Source organism: Perognathus longimembris, chromosome 24, assembly GCF_023159225.1.
Source record: "Perognathus longimembris pacificus isolate PPM17 chromosome 24, ASM2315922v1, whole genome shotgun sequence".
NCBI classification, from domain to species: Eukaryota; Metazoa; Chordata; class Mammalia; order Rodentia; family Heteromyidae; genus Perognathus; species Perognathus longimembris.
Window position 1 is genome coordinate 11,121,255 of NC_063184.1, and position 24,256 is coordinate 11,145,510.

General features: G+C 39.2%; 2 protein-coding genes across 2 annotated transcripts in view; one reads left to right on the plus strand and one right to left on the minus strand.

The window, feature by feature from the left end:
- Nucleotides 1-1,657: 1,657 nt before the first annotated feature.
- Nucleotides 1,658-20,271, minus strand: Larp7 (La ribonucleoprotein 7, transcriptional regulator). Its single transcript, XM_048333576.1, has 13 exons — nucleotides 20,110-20,271; nucleotides 11,624-11,803; nucleotides 11,284-11,384; nucleotides 11,091-11,174; nucleotides 10,836-11,000; nucleotides 10,662-10,755; nucleotides 10,225-10,578; nucleotides 9,988-10,132; nucleotides 8,238-8,389; nucleotides 7,294-7,403; nucleotides 4,677-4,836; nucleotides 4,425-4,516; nucleotides 1,658-1,970 (listed from the first exon to the last, which is right to left on the minus strand). Exons 2-13 carry the CDS (start codon nucleotides 11,799-11,801, stop codon nucleotides 1,890-1,892), a joined length of 1,716 nt encoding a protein of 571 aa, XP_048189533.1. The 5' UTR covers nucleotides 11,802-11,803; nucleotides 20,110-20,271; the 3' UTR covers nucleotides 1,658-1,889.
- Nucleotides 20,272-20,463: 192 nt separating this feature from the next.
- Nucleotides 20,464-24,256, plus strand: part of Zgrf1 (zinc finger GRF-type containing 1) — a 58,512-nt gene continuing 54,719 nt past the window's right edge. The window contains exons 1-2 of the mRNA XM_048333604.1: nucleotides 20,464-20,525; nucleotides 23,686-23,776. Of these exons, the coding sequence (XP_048189561.1) occupies nucleotides 23,756-23,776 (21 nt within the window). The 5' untranslated portion in view covers nucleotides 20,464-20,525; nucleotides 23,686-23,755. The remainder of the gene's footprint in view (nucleotides 20,526-23,685; nucleotides 23,777-24,256) is intronic.

Below are 24,256 nucleotides of genomic sequence, written 5' to 3' on the forward strand. Positions count from 1 at the left end.
GTCACTATGGCTCAAAGTGGCAGAGCTCTAGCCTTGAGCAAAAGCAGCTCAGGGACACAGCACTCAAGCTCGGAGTTCAAGCCCCAGGACCAACAAAAAATTAAAAAAAATGCTCCCAGGCAATTAAACAAGTGTGGTGTATATCTACACCACCTATTGGCATGTAAGCTCCTTAAAAAAAAGATATTTTTGTTCACTCACTCAAGTGTTGTAACAATGTCCAAACATAAAATACTCAACACATATTTGAATGAGTACTTGCTTTAAATGCTAAGGAGAGAAATTTCTATAATTATATACGTTAATGTCTCTGCTGTTAAGATGCAAGGACTCTTCTGTCTTTTGTTTTTTTGCCAGTCCTGGGGCTTGAACTCAGGGCCTGAGCACTGTCCCTGGCTTCTTTTTGCTTAAGGCTAGCACTCTACCACTTGAGCCACAGCACCACTCCCGGCTTTTTCTATATATGTGGTGCTGAGGACTCAAACCCAGGGCGAGCACTTTACCACTCGGCCATATTCCCAGCCACGCAAGGACTACTGAAATGCCTTTACTTCTGATTATTTTCTATCTACTGGAGTAGCACTCATTGTGTACTATTAAGTTTTACAGATCTTCCTTCTGGATGAATCCATGCCCACTAGTCTATTACTCTTTCTTGTTTCTAGTTTTGGTAGTTATCAGCTGTCACCCTCCGGCCCCCAAAGTTAGTTCAATCTCTGAGTCACAGATGTGAACCAATTCCTGACTGTAGGTCTTAGCCCATGGAAGGTGCTGTCAAATAAATCCCCTACTTTTAGACAAAGCTGGAACCAGGAATGGGTTTTTTGTCCAAGAAATTAAATCTGATGGCTATCCAAAGTAGTTTCTTGAGATTTTGGTAAGAGACTATGGTATCAATCCTGTACCGAGCCTGTAAATTAAGTTCTTGGAATGCCTTAGATATTCCAGTCCTGAAATTTCCCTGAATGAAATGGTAAGTCATTAATGCCCATAAATGTTTCTTTCCTCTCCTTCATTTCAACTTACTTTATCCTGCTATACTAAAATAAATCCTTGCTTGAAAAAAACGCAAAAATTGATAGTTAATTGTTTGATATAGACATCTAGACAACTCAACCTGGCTCACAGATCCTGGTACAATTTATTCTGTGTAGCCAAAATAAAGTATTTATAAGAAACAATATATTAAAAAAATTTTTACATTTTATTTACCAACAGTTCATATGCTCTTCTGTTCAATGGAAGCCAACTAGAATAAAATATTATACATACATGTCTACAAATACCAGTATGAAAAGATACTCAAGGTAATTTATTTTGCTTGTCCTGGTGCTTGAACTCTGGCCTGGCTCTGTCCCTGAGCTTCTTTTAGAGCTCTACCACTTGAGCCACAGCTCCACTTTCCCCTTTTCCTGAGTTTACTAGAGATAAGAATTTCATGAACTTTCCTGTCTCTAATGGCTTCGAAACATAATGCTCAGATCTCAGCCTCCTGAATAGCTAGGACTTACAAGCATAAGCCACCGGCACCTGGTTTGAAGGTAATTTTAATTAGAAAAGTTACAAAACCCCGAGCTTACTGCAGTTTTTTGAACTTTCCATGCATGCATGTCTTATTCTGCAATCATAAATTTCCTTTGTAAATAAAAACAAAACATAATGTTCAAAACACATTTATTTATGAAATCAATTGAGGTTGCCGTACATACTTCAAATAAAATATTTGGCAAAAAAAATTGTGGTTTGCAATGTACTTGTCAAAAATCTTACACGTTGAGGGACTCTTCTGAATGTTTTAGAAAAACATGTAGCATGTTGTGCTAATAAAACGAATTTCCTAAGAATCATTCAAGTATCTGGTGAAATGAACAGGTGAAGTATAATTCTCTTCAGTCATATTCAGAAAACCGAATATGTTTACTTGCTTGTTGAGTTTTTGCTAGTCTAATCTTTTCAGCCTTGGTGATTAACTAGAGAAAGAAAAGAAAATTTGTTTGACACACACAAAGCAAAACTAAATAACACAATTTACTACAAAGATTTCATTTTGAAAGAAATTTGAGAAGACAAATGTGACAATTATGTTCAGATCAAATCAAAGGGAGAGTTGTTGCGATTACAGATAAGTAAAGTAGGTATTAAACTTTTGAAATATCTACCTATTCTCACTTAAGCTACACATAATTCAAAATAGCCACTCCTTAATTTACTGGTAAAATTTTAACCTTCCTTAGAAAGAACAGGACATATTTTTGTTTTTGTTGTTCCCAGTGGACCTGTTTCTGGTAAGTCATGAATCAAAAGATATGAAGTCCTCAATTATATGTTGTTAGTACTTCCCCTGCCTCAGGTCCTCAATTCCTCCCCCACAGTTCTACCCATAGCTAAACTCCCTGCCCTAGACCTAAAAGTGGCCACTCCCACTCACCATTAAGACCTACCTACTTCCCCCTTCAACCCAGAGAAGCTACCACCTCAATAAGGTGCAGAAGCCACCGGCCAAGTTGCTCCCTCTCCTATGGGAGATATGGCACCACTAATAAACCTCCTTATGAACCTACTCCTGTCTGTGACTATGTCCGCATGGTCCCCTGGGATGGCTGGGACAGATCCTTTCATAAGGTATTTGGAGATTTCATATTCTTTCAAAGAGACAGTATATTTCTGGGGTGTTGCACAAATTTGTTTGCAAACTACTCACTAGAATGGTTCTACAGTTACAGTAAACCTCAGTAGGTGACTAGAGTTTACAACAATTTACATGTTTTAAATATAACCAGAAGAATGGTGTTCCAGGCCTATAGTCCCAACACTGGCAAAATGAGAAAAGTCATGAGTTGGAGAAAAGTCTGTCCTATACAAGATAGTGAGATCTTGTCTCGTAAAAAAAATACCAAACCTCCCCAAGACACTCAAACAAACAGGAAAAATCCTGAAACATAAAAATACGGCAGGACTTTTCAAAGTTCCTAAGAAAAATTCTACAAATATGTGTTAAACATGTTTAAACACTAAACAAATGAGGTCCTTGGGCTTGGAAGGCATTTCACTTGAGCTGTATTTTAAGAAAAATGAAATTGTGTGAAATACAGAAGATAACATACAGTACAATTCTAGGCTTCCAAAAATTCCTTGGTAGAAAACTGACATGTTATTTATGAGCTAACTAGCTATACTTCTATGGCTTCAGCTGTTTCTACGTAATAAATCATGCCATCACCAACCCTGATAGTGAAACAGGTAAGTAACTATGGAAAGTAATTCTGTAACTCAATGAAGAATAAAACTTTTATAAAATTCCTAAAATAAAAAAAACACAATTTTCTTAATTGATAGTGTTAAATGACATTCCACCGCAATTAAAGGGTCAGTACCACTTGTAAACTATTTCAGTTTTAGGTTTTGGATCAGGGCTTTTAACATTTTAACAATTTCAAAAGGCTTTGAAATTAGCATCACAGAGACCTGAGGCATTAGGAAGGCAGGAGGCATCCCTATCAATAAGTTCAGTCTCCATTCTAGAAAACATTCACAAAGCCCAGTAGGAAACTACACCCCCACTCCCAATGAATGCTAGGCAATGGATAGCTGAAGAAAAACACATGCATACTTATTACTTTTGAGTAACTTTTGTCGTGAGGGAGTCTCAGTAGTATTTCAGTAAACACTAGACGTTTAAGTTAAAAATTTGTAAGTACAACACTAAACAAGCCAGGAAAATACAAAGTTTGCTCTTCAAAGTTTTCACCAAACATGTACATTTTTTAGGTTTTTCCTCTGACTTTCACAATACAGTTCTAAGTTGTGATAATAGTGTTAGTACATATCCTACTCTGTTCTGAACGCATTAGCTTGTATAAACATATGCTAGAAAATGTTTTCAAAGAACAAACTCCATAGTTTAGTAGCACAAAAATGCATATTTTGTCACAAAAAGAAAATTGAGAAACTGCCTTAAGCTCATTTATGCTGGCTATTACCATATGTTGAGTATCTTGGAGAACAGGAATAAGTTTACCATTGTCAAAGGGGACTTGCATCCCAGTCTTAGCTCTCTGAATGTTACCTCTGGAGCCACCTATCTGTATAAACTACATTAAAAAAACATTGTGGTTTTTAAAGACTATCATTATGCAGTCATGTATGCTGCAAAACACAAGTCAAGACTAAATTTATCGTGTAAAGTATCACTACCTCAAACAAAAACTCTACATGTTAATATTATGTATCCTTATAGAAAACAATTCTCATCTCACGTATTTTAAAACTGAGAAATATGCAATCCCTCTCAATCTAAAACACTCCATTCGATAAGCCTTTGCTATCTATGTAACAGTAAGTTATTTTATGATTACCTGTTACTGACTTTCAGAAGATAACTCCCCAAAACAGTTTAGGGCATAAAACTAAAAACTGATAGATACCTTCTCAGTGCCTCTTTTCTTTTCCCGAGGCTGATTAAGTTTGGCTTGTCTATCTACCAAAATCTTCTGCCAATACCTCTGTTCATGATCACCTTAAAACAAAAAACAAATATCAACACTGAATAACGACACACATGAAAAACACCAATCAAATCCCATAAACAGAGATAGAATAGCTAGGTAAGTATACCCCAACAGCTGGATTCAAAATTGATCAAACCATTCTTTTAAAATAGTTCTAGTAAGTTTTACCAGAAAGGACTTCAAGCTTCCAGTTATGCTTCTTTTTAATTTCAGTATGTGCATTCATTACTGCTTGAGCATCCTCTGGGGTTTTAAATCTGGCATGGCATTCTGTATCTCCTTCTAGCAAATCAACATAAACAACTTCTGAGATGGTGGCCAAGGTATCCTGCATTGGAATTAAGCATAATGTCAAAAACAATAGATTTCGGTTTACAGAACGCACAGTCAATTTGACATTAAATCTAATCTTCCTTTCCTTTAAACCATGTCTTTGGTATATGAATGAGGTTAGAAATAGTCTATTGAGGACAACGTATGTGTAGAGGGAATGGACAGGACAATCCAAAGGAATGAGGTTAAAAGAAAAGACAAAGCCAGGGGCCGGTGGTTCCAGTCTATAATCCTAACTATTCAGAAGGCTGAGAGCTGAGAATCATGGTTTGAAGCCAGCTGGGGCAGGAATGAACCCCCAGACAACTGAAAGTGGTGCTGTGGCCCAAAGGATCAGGGACAGCACCCAGGCCCTGAGTTCAAGCCCCCAACTGATTTAAAAAAAAAAAAAAAAGAAAAGACAGAGGACTTAGGGATAGGCTTATTTCTACTCACCTGCACACCACTTATGACTTAAAATATGTATTGACCTTTAACTCCTTAAACGCCTGAAAACTAAGATCTACAAAAATCACAGGGTTCCTCTGTAGATCTACAGGAACACAGCACAAGAGCTCTTAGATTTTGATAAAATACCAATATAGCTTCTAAATAAATGGAGATCACCAGCAAGGGTAAAGTTTTACCTAGGACGCCTGCAGGGAGGGCAAATTAGCCAGATTCCTGCATGGTTAATTAGCCTCTCCCAGCAGGTTCCAGAGAACACTGAATGCATTTATGCAGGAATGTCACACTAATTCTTAATTCATCAATTTTCATTCATAAAGTTAAGAAGGGAGATTTCCAACTGAGGAAAGAAACGTTTTATTTATTTGGTTTCCTTTTTGTTTAGATCTAATTTTTTTTTAAGATACAACTACTTATATTTACTGTTGAATATCGAATTTCTAGATATCTAAATTATGTGACAAATTGAGCAATGACTGGAAATATTACTTTATTATAGGTTAAGAAAAGTTTATGCTAGGTAGTAATATATGGGAGTCTCTAAATAAGAGGGTACTGCATCACATTCCTGCACGCTAAAACACTATTTATCACAAAACAAGGCACTTAGTAAATGTTTGCTGAATAAAAAGAAAAAACTGGAGAGCTCTATCTAGTAAATAGCACAAAACAGAATCACAGCAAGACAAATAACTGGTAATAAGTCGATGAACTGTAAGTTACTCACTGAGTTTTATAAGTGGTTTTTCAGATAGAAAAGCACAATTCAAAAGATATTTACTAAATATCCATTATAATGTGGGGCTAATCTCCTGATTTAAGGCCTTAGACTTAAAACACCTATAATGATAAATTAGCTTGGTAATCACAGGGGCAAGTCACAGACAACAGTTACCAACATAGCTTAGTTTTTGTTTCAGCAAAATGTAATTAACTTCATTATTGCAGTTGCTTTCTGATTTTGAACAAAACATCTGCTTATTTCACAATTTCCTAGCCTGTTATCCTCAATTCCTCTTATAGTAGCCTTTAGGACTGGCAAAATCTTCCATCAAGAAACTTATATCTTAGGGATAGCCATATGATTCAAGGATAAGGTTTTAGATAGAGTGCATACAGTGAAAAACAGTCTGCATGGGTCTCAAGATAAAAATCAGAACAAACTACATGCTAGTGACTGTCATAGAAGAGAGTATAAAAGATTGGTACCTGACGTAATTGTGTGATAGTGTACTGCCCTGAATTCAGAGGAATCTTAACTGCATTAAAACGAAGCATATTGTCATATTTGTATGACTGTTTAGATGGAAATGATAACAATTTTTTAGAACATTAGAAGTTTTTTGTTTTGATTTTTGTGGTACTGAGTCCAAATTCGTTTGCTGGAGTTTCTCTGCTAGCTCTGGATTATATTTTTAAAACTTAAAAGGCTATTTTCTACAAAATATCTTTCAATTTCCCCAAATTTACAATAGCTTATCAACAAACAAAAACCAATCTATACCCACGCTAAGTGAAGACACATTGTTCTTATTTCACAATAATCATTTCTACTTTTCTTAGGTAATAAAATATCGGAACCTACTGAAAGCTTATTTTCTAGTTTGTTTCAAAATTAGACGATCTGAGATAATTTTAATTTTTAAATAACCAGACCAACTGTAATGATTCTTAAATCTTCACAAAATTATCTGCCAAGTAATTTGTAAAGCTCTGAAAACTGAAAGTGTTTCAAAAAAAAAACCTGCGTGGTAAATACTAGTAGTGTGTAGTCAAAGTGACTATTGCATTATTTCCTTTTGCACCTACACAGCACTAGTGTTAGAAAACAAGTATGTGAGAAATGCAAAGCCTTTAGAGTTTGCTTCAAGTTGCCCGGTGGGATTTAGTCAAGAATATAGATTCTAATTTAATCTGTTTTGTCTTCCATATTATAGGGAAAACATTTTCACACTAGGTAGTTAATGAAAGGAGAAAGGACCACTTAGGAGCTTGAAAGTATTACCCGGATTTGTTTTCTCCCGGGCAGAGGCTCAGTGCTAATGATTTTCACAATCACCCCACTCACAAACTGTGGTCCCGTGTTCTCCACTGGGCGACATTCAGTACTGTTGGCTGTTGATGTGAAAAGGGAAAGAGCAGGATTAGATCTCTTGCATTTCACAATTTAACGCTTAGAAAGTACTATTTTAGGAAAACAAGAGATGTCTTCATAGGTGGACTAAAGCAATTCATTTAAAACTTATTAACTTTAAAAATACATGATGACCTATTTCAGAATACTAAGATTGAAAATGTAGAAAATCTCAATATTTGCAGTATGAAGAGAATTTGGAAAAACATACCTCCTTATCAATGAGCCAAAGAATAAAAGTATTGTACTTAGGCCTGTTAAACATTCCTATTTAAATTTGAGAATTTACATTTACATTTTTATTGTAATTTATAGGAATTTAAAATTTATCCTAATTTGAATGAACTTCTTCTTGCTGTGGTTCGTATTACTGAATAAAATTTCAGGTAAGAGCTGGTTGCTGGCAGTTTGTGGTTCAAAGCCAGCCTGGGCAGGAAATTCATGAGACTTATCTCCAATTAATCCCAGAAAAACCAAAGTGGTACTGTGGCTCAAAGTAGTAGGGTGCCTTGAGCATGAACAGCGCCCCAGGCCCCATGACTGACAAAAAAAAATTCAGGTAAGAAGCTACAATCTGTACTTCTATAAACTATGCACTTATTAAATAAGTAATAAAAAGTAGTAAAAAGAGTATGAAAAATATTACTTAAAAGGAGCCCTTATAATAATTCCTTTCTCTTCTTTCTTTTTCCCTCTCCAGAGCTGGAGAGCAAAACCAGAGTACTGTGCAAGTAAGGCTGAAACTCCTAAATATTGATTATAATAAGTGACATCTTTTACATCTATTACAACCTTACAAAATAGGTGATTTTTACCTTTTGCAATTTTCACTTCAGGCTTATTAGGTAAACCACTGTCGGTTTCCATTTCTGATTCCAATTTTATTTGAGATATTGTTTTTTTTAAAGAAGCCATGCTGGCTTTTTGTAGTGCTAAATACTCTTTTTTCAAATCCATCCATTCAATCCTAGAAGGCAGAAAAATACAGTATAGAAATAATGACAACAGCTGACTCAAAACAAGTATAGAAATTAATCTAAATAGTATAAACTTCAAATGACTTTCTAATACATTCTTTCAAACTTTTCTCTTTGCTTAATATATTTTAATTTTCTAAATCCTACCTATTTAGTTCCTAAATACATCCAACAAATAGACAAAGGAAATTCTTTTGATTCCAACATTCACATTAAATGCTCCCTTTCATAGTTTATCTTATAAAAGTAAAAATTTTAAGATTAATTCTTTCATTAATTACTGGTATTTATCAAATCAGTCATTTTGTGGGAAAACAGATTAAAACTTAAAGATTATTTGTTAAATTGCTTCCAATGTGAGAGATAACATTCCTAAGGATTTAGCTGAATCAAAAGGAATTTCTGTGAAGAAAACAGCACCCCAAAGGAAGCAATTTATTTATTTACATACATTTAACATGTAGCTATTTCTCCAAACAGCTAGGGCTCCTCCAGATATAAACACAATGCATCTCTAAGCTCTGTGGGAGCATTCATTGTTAACTCTAATCAGTGCCAAAGGGAAACAAAAAAAGATAGGAGACTTTTTTTTTTTTTTTTTAAAAAGAGGATATCTTGTGGTAATGGTTTTAGCAGTTAACATTGACATCTGTACTTAAAAAAAATGGGAGGTGGGGTGGAGGTGGGGGGAGGAGGAACCCAGAATCTCAACCCACCCAGCATCAGAGTTTCCCTGAGAACAGATACATTAAAATAACAAAAGGCTCTTGTAATGATTCTCTGAGATAAAAAGCAAAAGGAATTTGGGAGTTAAGAATGGTATAAATACAAGGCCCCAGGTCCCCGGTCTTTTACCTTTGAAGAAGAGAAGTACACTTTGGTAAGTAGACTTTGGAGGTAAAGAAAAGCTTTTATTAGGACCTTTCTGACATTTTCCCCCTCCAGATTCTCCTGTGTGCTGGATTCCCTTCCACTTTAACATGGGTGTGCTTTCTGTGAGTTTTTAATAACAGTAAGTGCTTCCATGTTTTAGTAGAAGTGAATTCAACTTACTTCAGAATGAAAACTCCCTCACCAGCTACTGAAGGGGTCCCCTTTGCTTTAACATGGGGGTACCTGCTGTGTGAATCAAAAGTAAGTGCTTCCATGTTTCAGTGGGGGTGTCTCCAGAACCCCACAGGTGTGAAGTTTGTGAATATATCTATTCTAGGGTGAAGCACTCCCAACCTTCCTCAGACGTGGGCTCCCCATCACTTAAACGTGGATGTACTTGCTTTGGATTCAAAAAAGTAAGTGCTTCCATGTTTTGGTGATGGTAAGTTTTCCTTTTACATTTTATGAAGATGGCATTTAAAGTGAATTCTAAGGGGCACCCTTTACTTTAACATAGAGGCACTTGCTGTGACATGATAGAATAAGTGCTTCCATGTTTGAGTGTGGTGGTTCCTACTTGATCGTCTGGTGAGCCCACTTTCTGTGGTGACATGCCACCACTGTTGCTAATATGCAACTCTGTTCAATAAATTGGAATTGCACTTTAGCAATGGTGATGGAATGTTGTCAATCGCCACAGCCATTGCGTACTCACTTTGATAGTACTCTCAAGGGGATAACCTCTTCGCCCATTTTATGTCTCTCCTTATGTTTTTTCTTGTGCTTCCTTTTAGTTTTCAACAGGGAACCATCTTTAATATCTCCAATGTCTTTTTCCTCTTCTGTAGAAAATTCTAGGTCTGTACGGGTTAAAGAAATTTTAAGTGACTTTGTTTGGGACATTACCTCTTCAATTATATGTAATTTAAATTTTTAATTTAATTTGTCATACCTCTGTTTTCTTTGGAAATGTCAGAAACTTCCTTTTTAATGCTTTTCTGGGTAATTTTCTTAACTTTTGATCTTGGCGCTAGAGATTCTGCATCTCCAGAGCTGCTTCTTTTCCTTTTCCCTGCTCTACCTTCTGCTAGGCTTTCACTCCGATCTCGATCTCGTTTTTTCTTTTTCTTTGCAGGCTGCTTTTGGGGCTCCGGTGTCTCTGCATCAGAGCCCTCAGATGCAGTTCGTGATCTTTTTATCTTACAGAGGCTCGAGCTGCTTGTTGTGTCTATGTTTAAATCTTTAGTCTGTGTACTGTCTTCCTTCTTTATCCGGCCTTTTTTCTTTTTTTTCTTTTTCTTCTCTTCTGTAAAATGAGTTAGTGCTTAGCGCTCAAGCATAATAAATTGAGCGCTAAGCACCAAGTGTTACTCAAGTCACAGTACTTACCAGCTACTCTTAAGGCTGGAATGGGTTTATTTTTTACGGTTTTGGGAAATATGCCAGGTTTCCTTGGTGCTTCTTCTGGTGGGTTGTTAAGGAACTGAAATTGAGAATTTTACTATTGTAGTGACGTGACAATTTTTTCCTCTGCTTTTCCCCTCCTTAGGACACTGGACTCACCTCAATAGCTTTGGCTGCCTGCTCCTTTGTTTCAAACTCAACAAAGGCAAATCCTTTTGGATCTCCAGTAGACTTATAATGTGGTATACTTATGTAAACAACATTGCCACATTTCCCAAATACCCTTTCAATCCAGCTGTGATTAACATTTTTGGGAAGTAATTCCTATAACGAGTATTAAAATTTTGTCAGTAACAATGAATAAAGATTATTAAAACAATATCATTTTGAATAAAAACTATTAAATGTAGTTACCACATATACTGTGCGTTCATCCTCATCCTTTGGTCTTTCACCCAGCGGTTTTTTTCTCCTAATTCTGGTGCCCTCTAAATCCAGCTTTAAACAATTCATTAAAGTAAATGAAAACATTAGCTTAATGAGGTTAGCTTAATGAAGTTAAACTTGTGGTATCTATATCTGTAATTAAAACATAAAATGACCTTACCTCTACAACAGTTGAGCCTTTCAATGCTCTGGCAATTAACTTCCCATCAGTGGTCAATTTTTTCATTTTGTTAAAGGATACCAGAAGTGATATATCAACAACTATTAGGAATGTTGAAAGAAAGTTTGTATTTAATAAAATTCAATAATAAGTTGGTATTAGCTCTGCTAACCTCATTTAAATTTAATTAATATTTACATTATTGAGAAAAGTATTTTGCAGCACTCATTTGAAGTAGTTATATGAGGGAATTTATATGCCTATACAACATTTAGTTAGAAATACAAATCAATAAGTATGTTTCAGATATAGATGCAATATTTGTCCTACAAAAACTTACATCCATCTCTAGATTTTTCTATCTGCTCTCGAAGAAATCTGTCCTTGTGAAGGTTTGCATCTCCAAACCAGAAGTCCACTTGCTTAGCAATGTCTGCAAGCACCTGTTTAACTCGAGAGCGTTTCTTCTTTTCTACTTCTTTTTTCTTTTCAGTACTTTCTAGTTTTTCACTTTCCATTCCTGTAGAAAAACCATATGTAATAACTACAAATAGTTATGCTTCAGTTGAGTGCAACTGCACAAACCAGGAGACAAATCTCCAATCCTTGTCCCAATTTTATATATATATATAGCCCCTATTAAATTCCTCATGGGATGGGATCCATGGACTCTGCCAAGCTTTTGTAACTCCAGACCAACTTTCTTTTGTATAAAACCTAAAATTTCTTGGACTCATTAGTACATACACAAAAAATGAAATAAAAAAAACAGGAGTTGGTTTGCTTGCCTGTTACACCTGGGTTATCAGGATTACAAAACATGGGTAGTAGTCAAAAGTTGTGACCTGTGAAGGTGACTTTCTCACGATCATGTTCGGGGGAAGGAGGGAAAAAATTTGGATAGCTGCTAGCTTGGGTTAGTGATTTTTGTGGTTTTACCAACTCTCTTCTGCTTTTTATTCGACTCTAAAGCTACCTAAGCCCAGAGCTAGCTTAGAACCTACTTTTATCTCCTGATCTGACTGCTTACCAGACTCAGTGACTTCTTCAGAGATACTAGGAACAGTGATACTAATAGATAACAGTTCCAGGGTGATGATTAGTAAGAGTACAAAGTCTTGATGCATCTATTTGCAAATCTCAACTCAAGCATTCTCACCAGTCAATGGAAGAATATTTTGGCATTTAAGAGTAGGCTTCAGTTGGCCTGCCAAGTAATTTTGTATATGTACAAGAAGCTGACAGTTTCTTATGACATCTGAATTCCAATCAGGAAGGCAATGACCATTGGCACTGCACTAACCCCACACTTTATTTCACACTCATTTGAACCCATTCTGTCAGGCCTCCCTTTCTAGCAGTGAAACTCAAGTCATCACTTCTCTCTTCTGGCAACTGGAGTTTCTAACCCCTTCCTTGAAACAATTTTCATCATATAGCTTTCAAGAGTTTTCTCCTTTTCTGGACCTTACTGTGCTCTTTCCATACTGCCTGTGACTACCCTCAATCCTGGACTCCTTTATCTACTGGGAAAGAGTCTTGGTTTTTAATTCACTGGCTTCATGCTTACCAAACTATTCTCTCATCAGCTCCACATTCAAAATTCAACTGTCTTCTTGACAGTTCTACTTATTCAAGCAGAGACTACTGCTAGTTCTCATCAACTACTGTTAGTTCTACCTTTAAAACATATCTGAACAGGAATACTTCTCATCTCTGCATCACAGACCTGGTTCACCTAGTCTGAGCTACTGTCATGTCTTACTTGAACTACTTACTACAAGATCTTCCATGACTTTCTGCCTGCTTTTACTATTGACCCCTTATAACCAATTCTTCAGAATTCTCCAGAATCATTTAAACTCATAATCCACAGCATACCCTCCCCTGCACAAACTCCTCCGAAGATTTACTTCATTCAGAATAAAATCAAAAGACATGATGGAGCTGGAAGCTCACATTTGTATTCCAGCTGCACTGGAGGCTGAGATCTGGCGATTATGGTTCAAAGCCAGCCCAGGCAGGAAGTCTGTGAGACTCTTACCTCCAACTAACCACCAAAAATCTACAAGCATAGCTGTGGCTGAAGTGGTACTTTTGCATTCTTGTCCAATTTATTTCTTAGATGACAGGCTTCAAAAAGGAAAGCAATGGCAGGGCAGGCAGTCTGCTTTCTGTAATTTACAGGAAGTAGTAGAACCTGCTGCAGTGATCATCACAGCCTACATTTGTATTTTATTTATATCTTATGACAATACAAAAAACAAACAATTGAAGATGACACCAGTGGCTGAAGCTTATAATCTTGGCTACTCAGAATGCTGAGATCTGAAGATCATCATTCAAAGCCAGATGGAGCAGGAAAGTATGAGATTCTTATGTCCAGTTAATCAGCAAAAATCTGGAATTGGAGCTGTAGCTCAAGTAGCAAAGGATCAGCTTTGAGCACAAAAGGTCAGGAGCAGAGACTAGGGAGGCCAGAGACCTTCAAACATAAGGACCAGTGTTCATGCACAAACAGAAAAAGAAAGACACTGTGGTTTACTAGACCCTATATGACCTGGCCTGGGGACAGCTAATTCCATTTCCCGCAATCCATTGCAGCTTGCTTTCCCCAATCATATCGTGCCACCTCTAGATTCTTTAAACATGTTAAAGCCTGGGCTGGGGATATGGCCTAGTGGCAAGAGTGCTTGCCTCCTATACATGAAGCCCTGGGTTCAATTCTCCAGCACCACATATACAGAAAATGGCCAGAAGTGGCGCTGTGGCTCAAGTGGCAGAGTGCTAGACTTGAGCAAAAAGAAGCCAGGGACAGTGCTCAGGCCCTGAGTCCAAGGCCCAGGACTGGCAAAAAATAAAAAAAATAAAAAGTAAACATGTTAAAGCCATTCAGTTCTTTCTTTACTCTTTCTCTCCCTTTAATTTCCCTGATATATCTGTAAAGAGTACTTCCTGTTCACTTTCTCAGAGAGGCCTTCCCTTTCATCCAACATAAAAAAACTCCTTTGCTGCTAATCAATACCATTCCTACACTGCTGATCCACTCTTATTATAAACTGGAATTACAATTTTATTATTTACCTACTCCACTGGGAATTAAATACTATTAAAGGCAGTAACTTGATCACTATGTTGGATAAAGATTTAAAAGTATCTGTAAAACATTAAGCATTTCAAACTCATGTATGTGTGGCCTGAGCAATGTCCCTGAGCTTTGTTGCTCAAGGCTGGTGATTTACTACTTGGGCGACTGCTCTACTTCTGCTTTTGTGTTGGTTAATTGTAGATGAGAGTCTCACAGACTTTCCTGCACGGGCTGGCTTGAAATGTGGATCCTCAGATCTTAATATCCTGAGAAGCCAGGATTACAGGGATGAGCCACTGGCACCCAGCTTCAAATTCTTCTTGTATGATTGTAGGATATAAATAAAATACAAATGTGGGCTATGATAATCATTACAGCAGGTTCTATTGCTTCCTGTAAATTATAGAAGGAGGACTATCTGTTCTACAAATACTTTCCTTTTGAAGCCTATCATCTAACCAATAAAATGGTGTATCTAAGCTTAGAGACTCTTTCATTCTTCTAATAAACATTTTTGTGAGTTGGTGAGTTGGTGAGTTGGTATACATTCAGAATGAGCAAGCATACCTTTGATTTGGAAGATAACCAGAAGGCCACATAGGATATAGAACAATTTCTTTATACGATATTGCAGAAAATCAGGAAGTTACATGGCAATAATTTTCTTTTCTTTTTCTTTTGCCAGTCCTTGGGCTTTAACTCAGGGCCTGAGCACAGTCCCTGGCTTTTTATTTTTTGCTCAAGGCTAGCACTCTACCACTTGAGCCACAGCACCACTTCTGGCTTTTTCTATATATGTGGTGCTGAGGAATGGAACCAAGGGCTTCATGTATATGAGGCAAGCACTCTACCACTAGGCCATATTCCCAGCCCTTATGGCAATAATTTTCTTAATCTTAATGTTCAAAGTTTGAATTTTCTCATGGTTCTGTGGTAGGAGGTATTTGTATTGTATTGTCATTTTACACAGTCAAAGTCAAATTTATTACCTTTCCTACCAATGTCTATCCTTTTTACACTTCTTATATTACTTAGCAATGCTATATTCCTCCAAGCATTTGAAAGGGCTGCTGTAGAGAACATAATTATATGTAACTATATTATTATTTATCAATTGTCATTAAGTTCTACCAACTTGACCATCTCCAACATTTTCCCTTTCACTAGAATAAGACAGAAAACAGTTTGTCAGTTTGTAATCTTTTCTGAACATCACACATTCTTCCAAGAACCCTATGTGCAACTTGCATAAACACAGATCTAGTTTATAGTGCTGATGTCAAACTTGCTATCCCTCAGCACTCTGCTATTCCTTTACTATGATATATGATAAAAATACTGGGAATAAACCAGTCATTCCCTTGACTTTCATACATGGGCTTTAGAAAAATAAAAATAATATAAGTTACTATGTGACAATACCAATTGCTTTATAAACAGTGTTCTAAATCTCCATAATCCCACTAGGTAGTTGCACTTTCTTTAAAAGGAGGCTTAAAGGTTAAGTAACTTGGCCAAAACTACCTGGATAAGAAGGCCCTGGTATGTATAACTCTCACACAAACTACTCTTCAGTACAACCTATTGTAATATGGCACCATCACACTATATTCTGATTCTGGAAAAGCCAGAGTGTACTGGGAGATTTCAAATGTCTTTAACCAGTCTGTGTAGAAATTTGCAGGCAACCCAGCAGGAGGTGTGACAATCTATCCAGGGGACTCTGAGAGATGCCACTACAGCCTTGCCCAGATCCAACCCATCTCTCCTGCCTGCCTCCATCACACCTGACTAACGAAGCCTGCTGATTCAGGATGGAAGACACAGCCACTTTGGATCCACTGAAGCTGAGACTTTTACATTGTCCTGACCCTTTACCCTCTTGATTGTTATTCATTTGTGTTCTCTTCCACCTGCCAGTAAGGTTAAACGATATGATTTGATTTGATGGCACATAGATCTCATTTAGTCTGCTGTTCTCTAAGTGTTACAGCAGAACTCTGGCAAGTATTTGTTGGTCAATTCTCAACAAGTTACAGGTAAGCTCTACTCCTATTGTTCTCCTGTTGCTTTAATTGGAAATAAAAAGGGCTTTTATGGCTAAGACTCCTTGGATTGCAATTCGAAGCCAGCCTGAGCAAGAAAAAAAAATATCCCTCTAAAACTCCATCTCCCAACTAACCAGAAAAGAGCCAGACTAGAAGATTGGCTCAAGATAACCAGCCAAATGCTGAAAGCGGCACCGTGGCTCAAGTGGTACAGCACTAGCCTCCAGCAGAAGTGCTCAGGGACAGTGCCCAGGCCTTGAGTTCAAACCCTGTGAATGCCAACTGGGGCAAGCTATCCAAGCAATGAGCACCTAGACCTTCAGGACGAGGTCAATCCTGACAATGAGGAACCATGGAGAGGAGGAAGAGGAGATGAAGTCTCATCTTAAATGGAGTCAATTTAAACTTGCCCTTTCAAAATTAATCAGAACCGGGAGATCAAGGGGAATAGTTGTTTACCCACCTAATGTCCATACCTGTCCATTTTCCATCTGGACAGAAACTTGCGTTCTTGCCTTTGTTACTTGCTCTGTGTATTGTGTATGTAACATATTATATATACTATATATGACATATAGTATATATAATATATAGTACATATGTAATATATTATATATAGTATATATAGTATATATATATATATATATATATATATATATTAGCCTCTGACTGGTTACTCCCAACCAGTCCACTATCCCTAAACACTTCCTTCCTGCCCCCAGTCCAGTTATTCCTCTTTCCTTGTAATGGGCCACAATTGGGTTTATGTTCCAAATGGAACTTTTGTGGCTTTTGCCCAGGGTATGTTCTCCCTCCCATGTTGTTCATGTTAACTGGTCCTTTGAACTTGTCAGCCTTTTGCCTGACCTTTTCAAAAGTCTCTTTAACAGGATGACATCCCTCCCCCAGGATGCCACCTGGGAACTTGCAGTTCAAGGCCATCCTCTTACTACACTGCTCTGCCCTGCACAGATCTGGACCATGAAGACCCCAGCCCCAGTGACTCCTTGATGTGCCCAAGCTGCAGGAGGTAGCCAGAGGAGACCATGACACTCATTGGCCCTGATAACCATTCTCATGGAAACGAAGAGGACTTTTACCAACCAAACTGTCAAATACTTCCTGGACAGTACCAGGCCAAATGACGAATCAGGGACCTCTGACTACTTCACCCCTTTACAGCAGCAAGTAGCTCCAGAAGAAACAACCTCCGCCCATACTCCCAGCCTGGTACCCCTCCTCTGTTATTAATAAGCAACAAATGGGGGAATGTTAGCATTTCCATAGCCTCAGGTCCTCAGCTCCTCCCACTAGCCCCCAGATCCCCCCATACCTAATGAGCCACTCCTACTCACTACCTACCTACTGCCCCTTTTTCCCCAGAGAGAGAAGTTGCCACCTGAATAAGGTGCAGATGCCATGTAGCTCCCTCTCCTGTGGGAACTATGACCCCACTAATAAACCTCCGTATGAACCTTCTTCTCCTGTCTGTGATTATCTGTGATTATGGTCCCTTGGGATGGCCAGGACATATCCTTTCAGTTTTGTTTTGCTTCTTTGAAATACAGCCTTGCTATGTTGCCCGTGGTGGCTGTAAACATGCAATCCTCCTGCCTCTAGCCAAGTACTGGAATTACAGACCTATCGGGCATGACTTAGGTGGTTAATTGGAAATAAGTCTCACAGACTTTCCTGCCTGGCTGGCTTTGAAGCACAGATCTTCAAATCTCAGCATCCAGAACATCTAGGATTACAGGTTTGAACTAGCAGTACGCAGGCATGACTCAGGAATTCTTAAGCATAAGTTTAAGGAACTTCCACTGGGTTTCAAGAATTTTTGTAAATTTTATAAAATGATTAAATGATAAGTTTAACAGGAAGGCCAAAAAATTATGTTTGTACATGAAGACATGGTAATTAATGAGGTAATTGGTGAAGTGCTATAGACCAAACCAAGGGAAAATTGAAAAAGCAGATACACATGCTGGCAATCAGGAATGTTAATGTGAATGTCAGGACAATAGCTAGTCATCTCCACTTGAACAAATCTAATTTTCACTTCTTTTCCATGCAAGCTAAACTTATAAATAACAACTATACTAACAAAATAATGAAAGGGACAGATAACTTGGGAGATTAAGCTAGATAAGATGTGAGGTAACTTTCTGCTTTCTCAAAATTTCCTTATAAAATTATACACAGAATTTTTTTTTAATAGATACATGAACATTTTCCAAAGAAAATCACCTACAACTTCTTCAGGTTAAAAAAAAAAAGTATTTGTATTCTCTCCCTCCAAAAAAAGTTATGATCACAGCCAAGGTCAATGGTAACAACAAATCTTTGCTTTTTTTTTTTTTTTTTTTGGCCAGTCCTGGGCCTTGGGCTCATGGCCTGAGCACTGTCCCTGGCTTCTTTTTGCTCAAGGCTAGCACAGCACTCTGCCCCTTGAACCACAGCGCCACTTCTGGCTGTTTTCTACATATGTGGTGTTGAGGAATCGAACCCAGGGCTTCGTGTATATGAGGCGAGCACTCTACCACTAGGCCATATTCCCAGCCCTAGGTCTTTGCTTTGAATGAGGAATCTAAGCTGCTGTTCAAGATCCGAGCTGGCGGTTGCTTGTCATCCTGGCTCACAGTGGGAGAAAGTGGCTAATGCTTGCTTGTAACCCTAGTTACACAGGAGGCTGAGATCTAAAGATCCGGGTGTGAATCCAGACGGGGAAGAAAAGTCTGAACAAACTCTTTATCTCCACTTAACCACCCAGAAGCTACACGTGGAAGCTGAAGTGGTAACACACCAGCTTTGGGCAAAAAAGCTCAGATACAGAAGCCAGGTCGAGTTCAAGGCCAGTACTGGAACCAAACAGGCCAACAAACAAATCTTTCTGTTAAATTTACAAAGTTGAGGCCATATGGCCTACCACCATACTTTCCCTGTCGCATGTTTTCCCAAAATATCTCTAACAACGCACTTGGTACCCCGTGTTTACGTTAGCTCTCTTTTACAATTGAACTTTCAACTCTCGGTAAGGACTAGGTGGGTTTTTATGTTTGTTTTTGTGAGCCCCTTCTGGGGCTTGAATTCAGGGCCTGGACACTGTACCTGAGCTTTTGTACTAGAGGCTGGCGCTCTACCACTTGAGCCACAGCTCCACTTCCGGCTTTTTGGTAGCTAAGTAGAGATAAGGGTCTCACGGAGTTTCCTGCCCGGGCTGGCTGCGAACCTTGATCTTCAGATCTCAGCCTCCTCGGTAGCGAGGACGACAGACGTGAGCCACCGGCGCCCAGTAAGGATCACAGTCTTGTATAGGAAAACAACTTAATCTTAAGACTGTAGCGCCTCACGCTCGTTATCCTTTGGCAGCCCCAACTCAACCCCAATCTAAGGAAACTGGACCATCTCCCAAGCGAGCAGCCCCGGCGGCACCCATACTTCCGCCCGGACGCAGGCCAATGTGGGGCGGCCCCGACGCTCCGTCCCCGGGCGCAGAGCGCCCCCACCGGCGGAAAACTGGAACAGCGCCACCGGAGGACTTCTGCGCGTGCGCACAGAGAACCAGGTGAACGGACCGGCTCGCGAGAGGGGGCGGGGCGAGCGCCGCACGTCAGATGCACTGTATGAAAAAAAGGCGGCGAGGAAAGATTTCGCCTGACCCGAGCACCCTACAGGCCACTTGGAACTTACTTCGTCCAATTCCCGCAAATACAGGTTCAGAGCCTGTTTCCTCCGGCACTTTTCTGTTCTCCGAGCCTCACGGTCGTGGTTATTTCGCGTCATACGAAGAGCGACACCGTTTTCGCGTCCCCCTGGCAGAAGACGCACTGGAATGCCTAGCGTCCTGTGGCAGACGTCACAGGAGAGCGCCGCCTCCAGAGGGGGCGGGGCTTCGGAGAGCTCAGCGCGCCGGCTGAGGACGCTCCACTCCTTCAATCCCCAGGCAGAATGTGATTGGCTGTTTGAAAAAGGCGATTCTTGCTAAGGCCCCCCCCCACAGTGGGCGGGCTTAGTATTGGGTCTTCTTCCGCTGCGGTCCCGTGTCGATGATGTCACACTCGAACGCGGGAGAATTTCGAAATAGTCCTTTTTGTGCAATGTGTCAGGTGAAGTGAACTATTTCTTGGGTTTTCGGGGAAGGAAGGGTGAATTGGAGCGTTTGAACGATTAGGGACGAAGCGACAAAAGAACGGGCTCCACACGCAGCGCCCCGGGATCAAGATTGCAGTCACTGCAGGCTTCGACGGCCTGTAACGCTTCGCCCTGGCCGCTTCGCCTGGACACTGCTGAGCAGTTTCTCGTACTCTGAGGCAATGGAGAATTTGACATTTGCTTTTAAGGCTGGCGGGCGAGTCTTCATTTCCATTTTAGAACACAAGATCATTCCTGTGAAAATGTTGCTGTTGCTCTGTTAATGAGGCTTGGACTCAAGGCCTGGGCACTACCTTTTTGCTTTTTCACTCAAGTCACACCTTCATTTCTACCTGGAGATAAGAGCCTTACAGACTTTTCTACACGGGCTGCCTTCGAACTGCGTTTCACAGTTCCCGACCTTATGAGTAGCTTAAGATTATATATGCGTGAGCCACCGGCACCTGTCTCTTGGTAAATGAAATTTAGGTTTCTTTTAGTCATTTAGACTTGATGATTCAATAGGATACTGAATGCCCGATCCTGAAAGCTTTGACTTTTTAAGATTTTCTGCAGGGTCTCGCGCACTCTAAGCAAGAGCTCCGCCGAACTACAGTTGCAGCACATGGAACTTTAGTTTTATTGAGGTAGAGTTTCACTATGTAACCCAGTTTGGTTTTCTCCTCCCCAATGCTGTGATTATGTCTGCATTACCACTGGGGTTTCTTGAAACCAGTGTGTTTTGTTTTGTCCTGTGTATGTGTGTGCTGGAACTGGGGCATGAACTCGGGACCTCTCAGCTATCAACTTGCTTTTTACTCACAGCTGGCATTCTACCTACCACTTAAGCCATGCTTCCAGTTCACCACCTTTTTTCTGGCTAATTAGAGAGTTGCCTGCCCCAGCTGGTTCTATTTTCAAGTATTAGCTAGGATTCTAGGAGTAAGCCACTGGTGCACCCACATCTTTGAGCTTTTTAATCCAAATATCTAAGGGGTTGGGCTTAGAAAATTCTTGTATGTCCATAAATATACAAACCAAAAGCATCTTGGCGTAATTAACAGGAAGAGTGGCTGGCGTTTTACAGAGTACAACTTACATAGTTGATATTTATATATAGCATAATGGTGTAGGTATGTATGTGTGTGTATCTGTAGGTAAATATTGAACATTTGGAGTCTGTATACCACTTGTAAAAATCTTTGCAGGCTGGGAATGTGGCATAGTGGTAGAGTGCTTGCCTACCATGCATGAAGCACTGGGTTCGATTCATCAGCATCACATAAACAGAAAAAGCCAGATGTTGCTTATGTGGTAGAGTGCTAGCCTTGAGCAAAAGCCAGGGATAGTGCTCAGGCCCTGAGTTCAAGCCCCAGGACTGGAAAAAAAAAAGACCCCTTCTTTGCAGGGTTGGGAATGTGGCTTAATAGTAGAGTGTTGATCTAGCATGCATGAAGCCCTGGGTTCGATTCCTCAGCACCACATAAACAGAAAAAGCCAGAAGTGGTGCTGTGGCTCAAGTGGCAGAGTGCTACCCTTGAGCAAAAAGGCAGCTAGGGAAAGTGCTCAGGCCCTGAGTCCAAGCCCCAGGACTGGCAGAAAAACCAAATGAAGCCCTGGGCTCATTCCTCAGTACCACATAAACAGAAAAAGCCAGATGTGGTGCCAGGGCTCGAGTGGTAGAGTGCTAGCCTTGAGCAACAGACACTCAGGGAAAGTGCCTGGGCCCTGAGTTCAAGCCCCAGGACTGGCAAAAACAACTTCTTTGCAGACTAATATTTTACCTATTAGTGGTGGATCAGCAGTTGAATTGTCTGAAAGATGTGGACAGATTAAAAAAAATTTTTTTTTGCATCACTTAACAGAATGATGCTGTTGGATAAAAACCTTCCCATTTGATGGTAAGATAAGAGAGGAACTAGAGATGTAGCTCAGAGGTAGAGGGCTTGCCTAGCATGCTCAAGGCTCTGGGTTTGAGCCTCAGCACTGCGGGGGGGTGGGGGGGGTGGAGGGGTGAGGGGGAAGGGAGGTTAAGGTTAAGGATTTAGGTCAGTGGACAAGCACTTGCCCCACAGGTGCATCCTCAGAATTAAAAAGAGGGTGGTGGTGGTGTTGACTCATTACATGTAATGTAGAAACTCTTCTGAATGTCTCAAAATCCATCTAGTTTATTTGTGTTAAACTGTATTATCTAATTCTATCATGTTTGAGTGTGAACAGTCTCAATTTTTTTTCAATTAAAAAAATCCAAAAGTAATATTTCCAAATTAGGAAAACACGAATTTATCTGTGTATCTCTATCTATATATGCCATTCTAAATTCGTACTAAATTTGTAAATCATGGTGATAATGCCTGTTTCAAAGGAGTTACTCTTTTTAGTGTAGGGAATTGAATGTAGGGTCTCAGGAATGCTCAGCACTAGCTCTACCACTGAGTCATAGTCCTAATTACTTGTCCCTAGATTCAATAGACTGATAAAAAATATGTAACGGCCTAGTCCTATTTTTTCCTGACACAGGGTTAGCATTTAATAAATAATTACATAAATGTGAGTTTGAATAAGTTTATACAAGTTGGTATGAAATTCTGAATCTACCATTATTAATTTTATGGCCTCAGGCAAGGTGCATAACTATTATGTATCTCAGTTTCTTCTTTTGTTAAATGGATATAAACTGGAGCCACGCATCTACAAATTACTATTTGCCCTGACATCAGTTTTCCTTACTACCTGATGCACAGGTACAGTAGAAAAAAAATTTAAGCTTAAGGGTGCCATCTTGTGGTAGGTATGGTAATTCAGAAAGAAAGTGAATTTGGGCTGTAAGAACCCAAAACATGTGGCAGAGAAAAACCAGTTTCTCTGATATATATTCTGGTACCTGGAAAAATGTTTTCAGCCATTAATTATCTCATTTATTTTATTTGTTTTTCTATACATTTTGGCAGCTTCCTTTTCTTTTTCCACAGTGTGGTATCACTTACTATGTCTTGGGTCACGGATAACTGTTTCCCTTGGTTGAGAATATTTGGACATGATTCTAGTCTCCAGTCAAGAGTTTATTGAGAATTTTGAACTTGCCACTTGTTCTTTTTATCAGAAATGCACAATTCTGTGCCTTTTTAACTTTAGGTGATATAAATAATTGAACAACTACTGGTTATTTTCCGGACTTCACTGGTTTATATCTTCAGAAGAAACAATGGAAAAGAAAGAATTTATTGTAAGTCTTAGTGATTTTCACATTCTCTCCACCCATCCTTTCTTCCTTTCTTTCTCCATTGTGTTGCTATTGTGACCAGATTTATGAAAACAAAAAGAGCAAGCAGTATACTCAGTAAAATTTGAATTGCTGGTAAATAATGAGCAGTTTTTTTTTTATTATTTTATTTTATTTTTTGCCAGTTCTGGGACTTGAACTCAGGGCCTGAGCACTGTCCCTGGCTTCTTTTTGCTCAAGGTTAGCACTCTACTGTTTGAGTCACAGTGCTACTTCTGGCTTTTTCTGTTTATGTGGTGCTGAGGACTCAAACCCAGGCTTCATGCATGGGAGACAAGCACTCTACCGCTAAGCCACAGTCCAAGCCCTGTAATGAGCAGGTGTTTTTTTTTTTGTTTTTTTTTTTGTTTTTTTTGGCCAGTCCTGGGGCTTGGACTCAGGGCCTGAGCACTGTCCCTGGCTTCTTTTTGCTCAAGGTTAGCA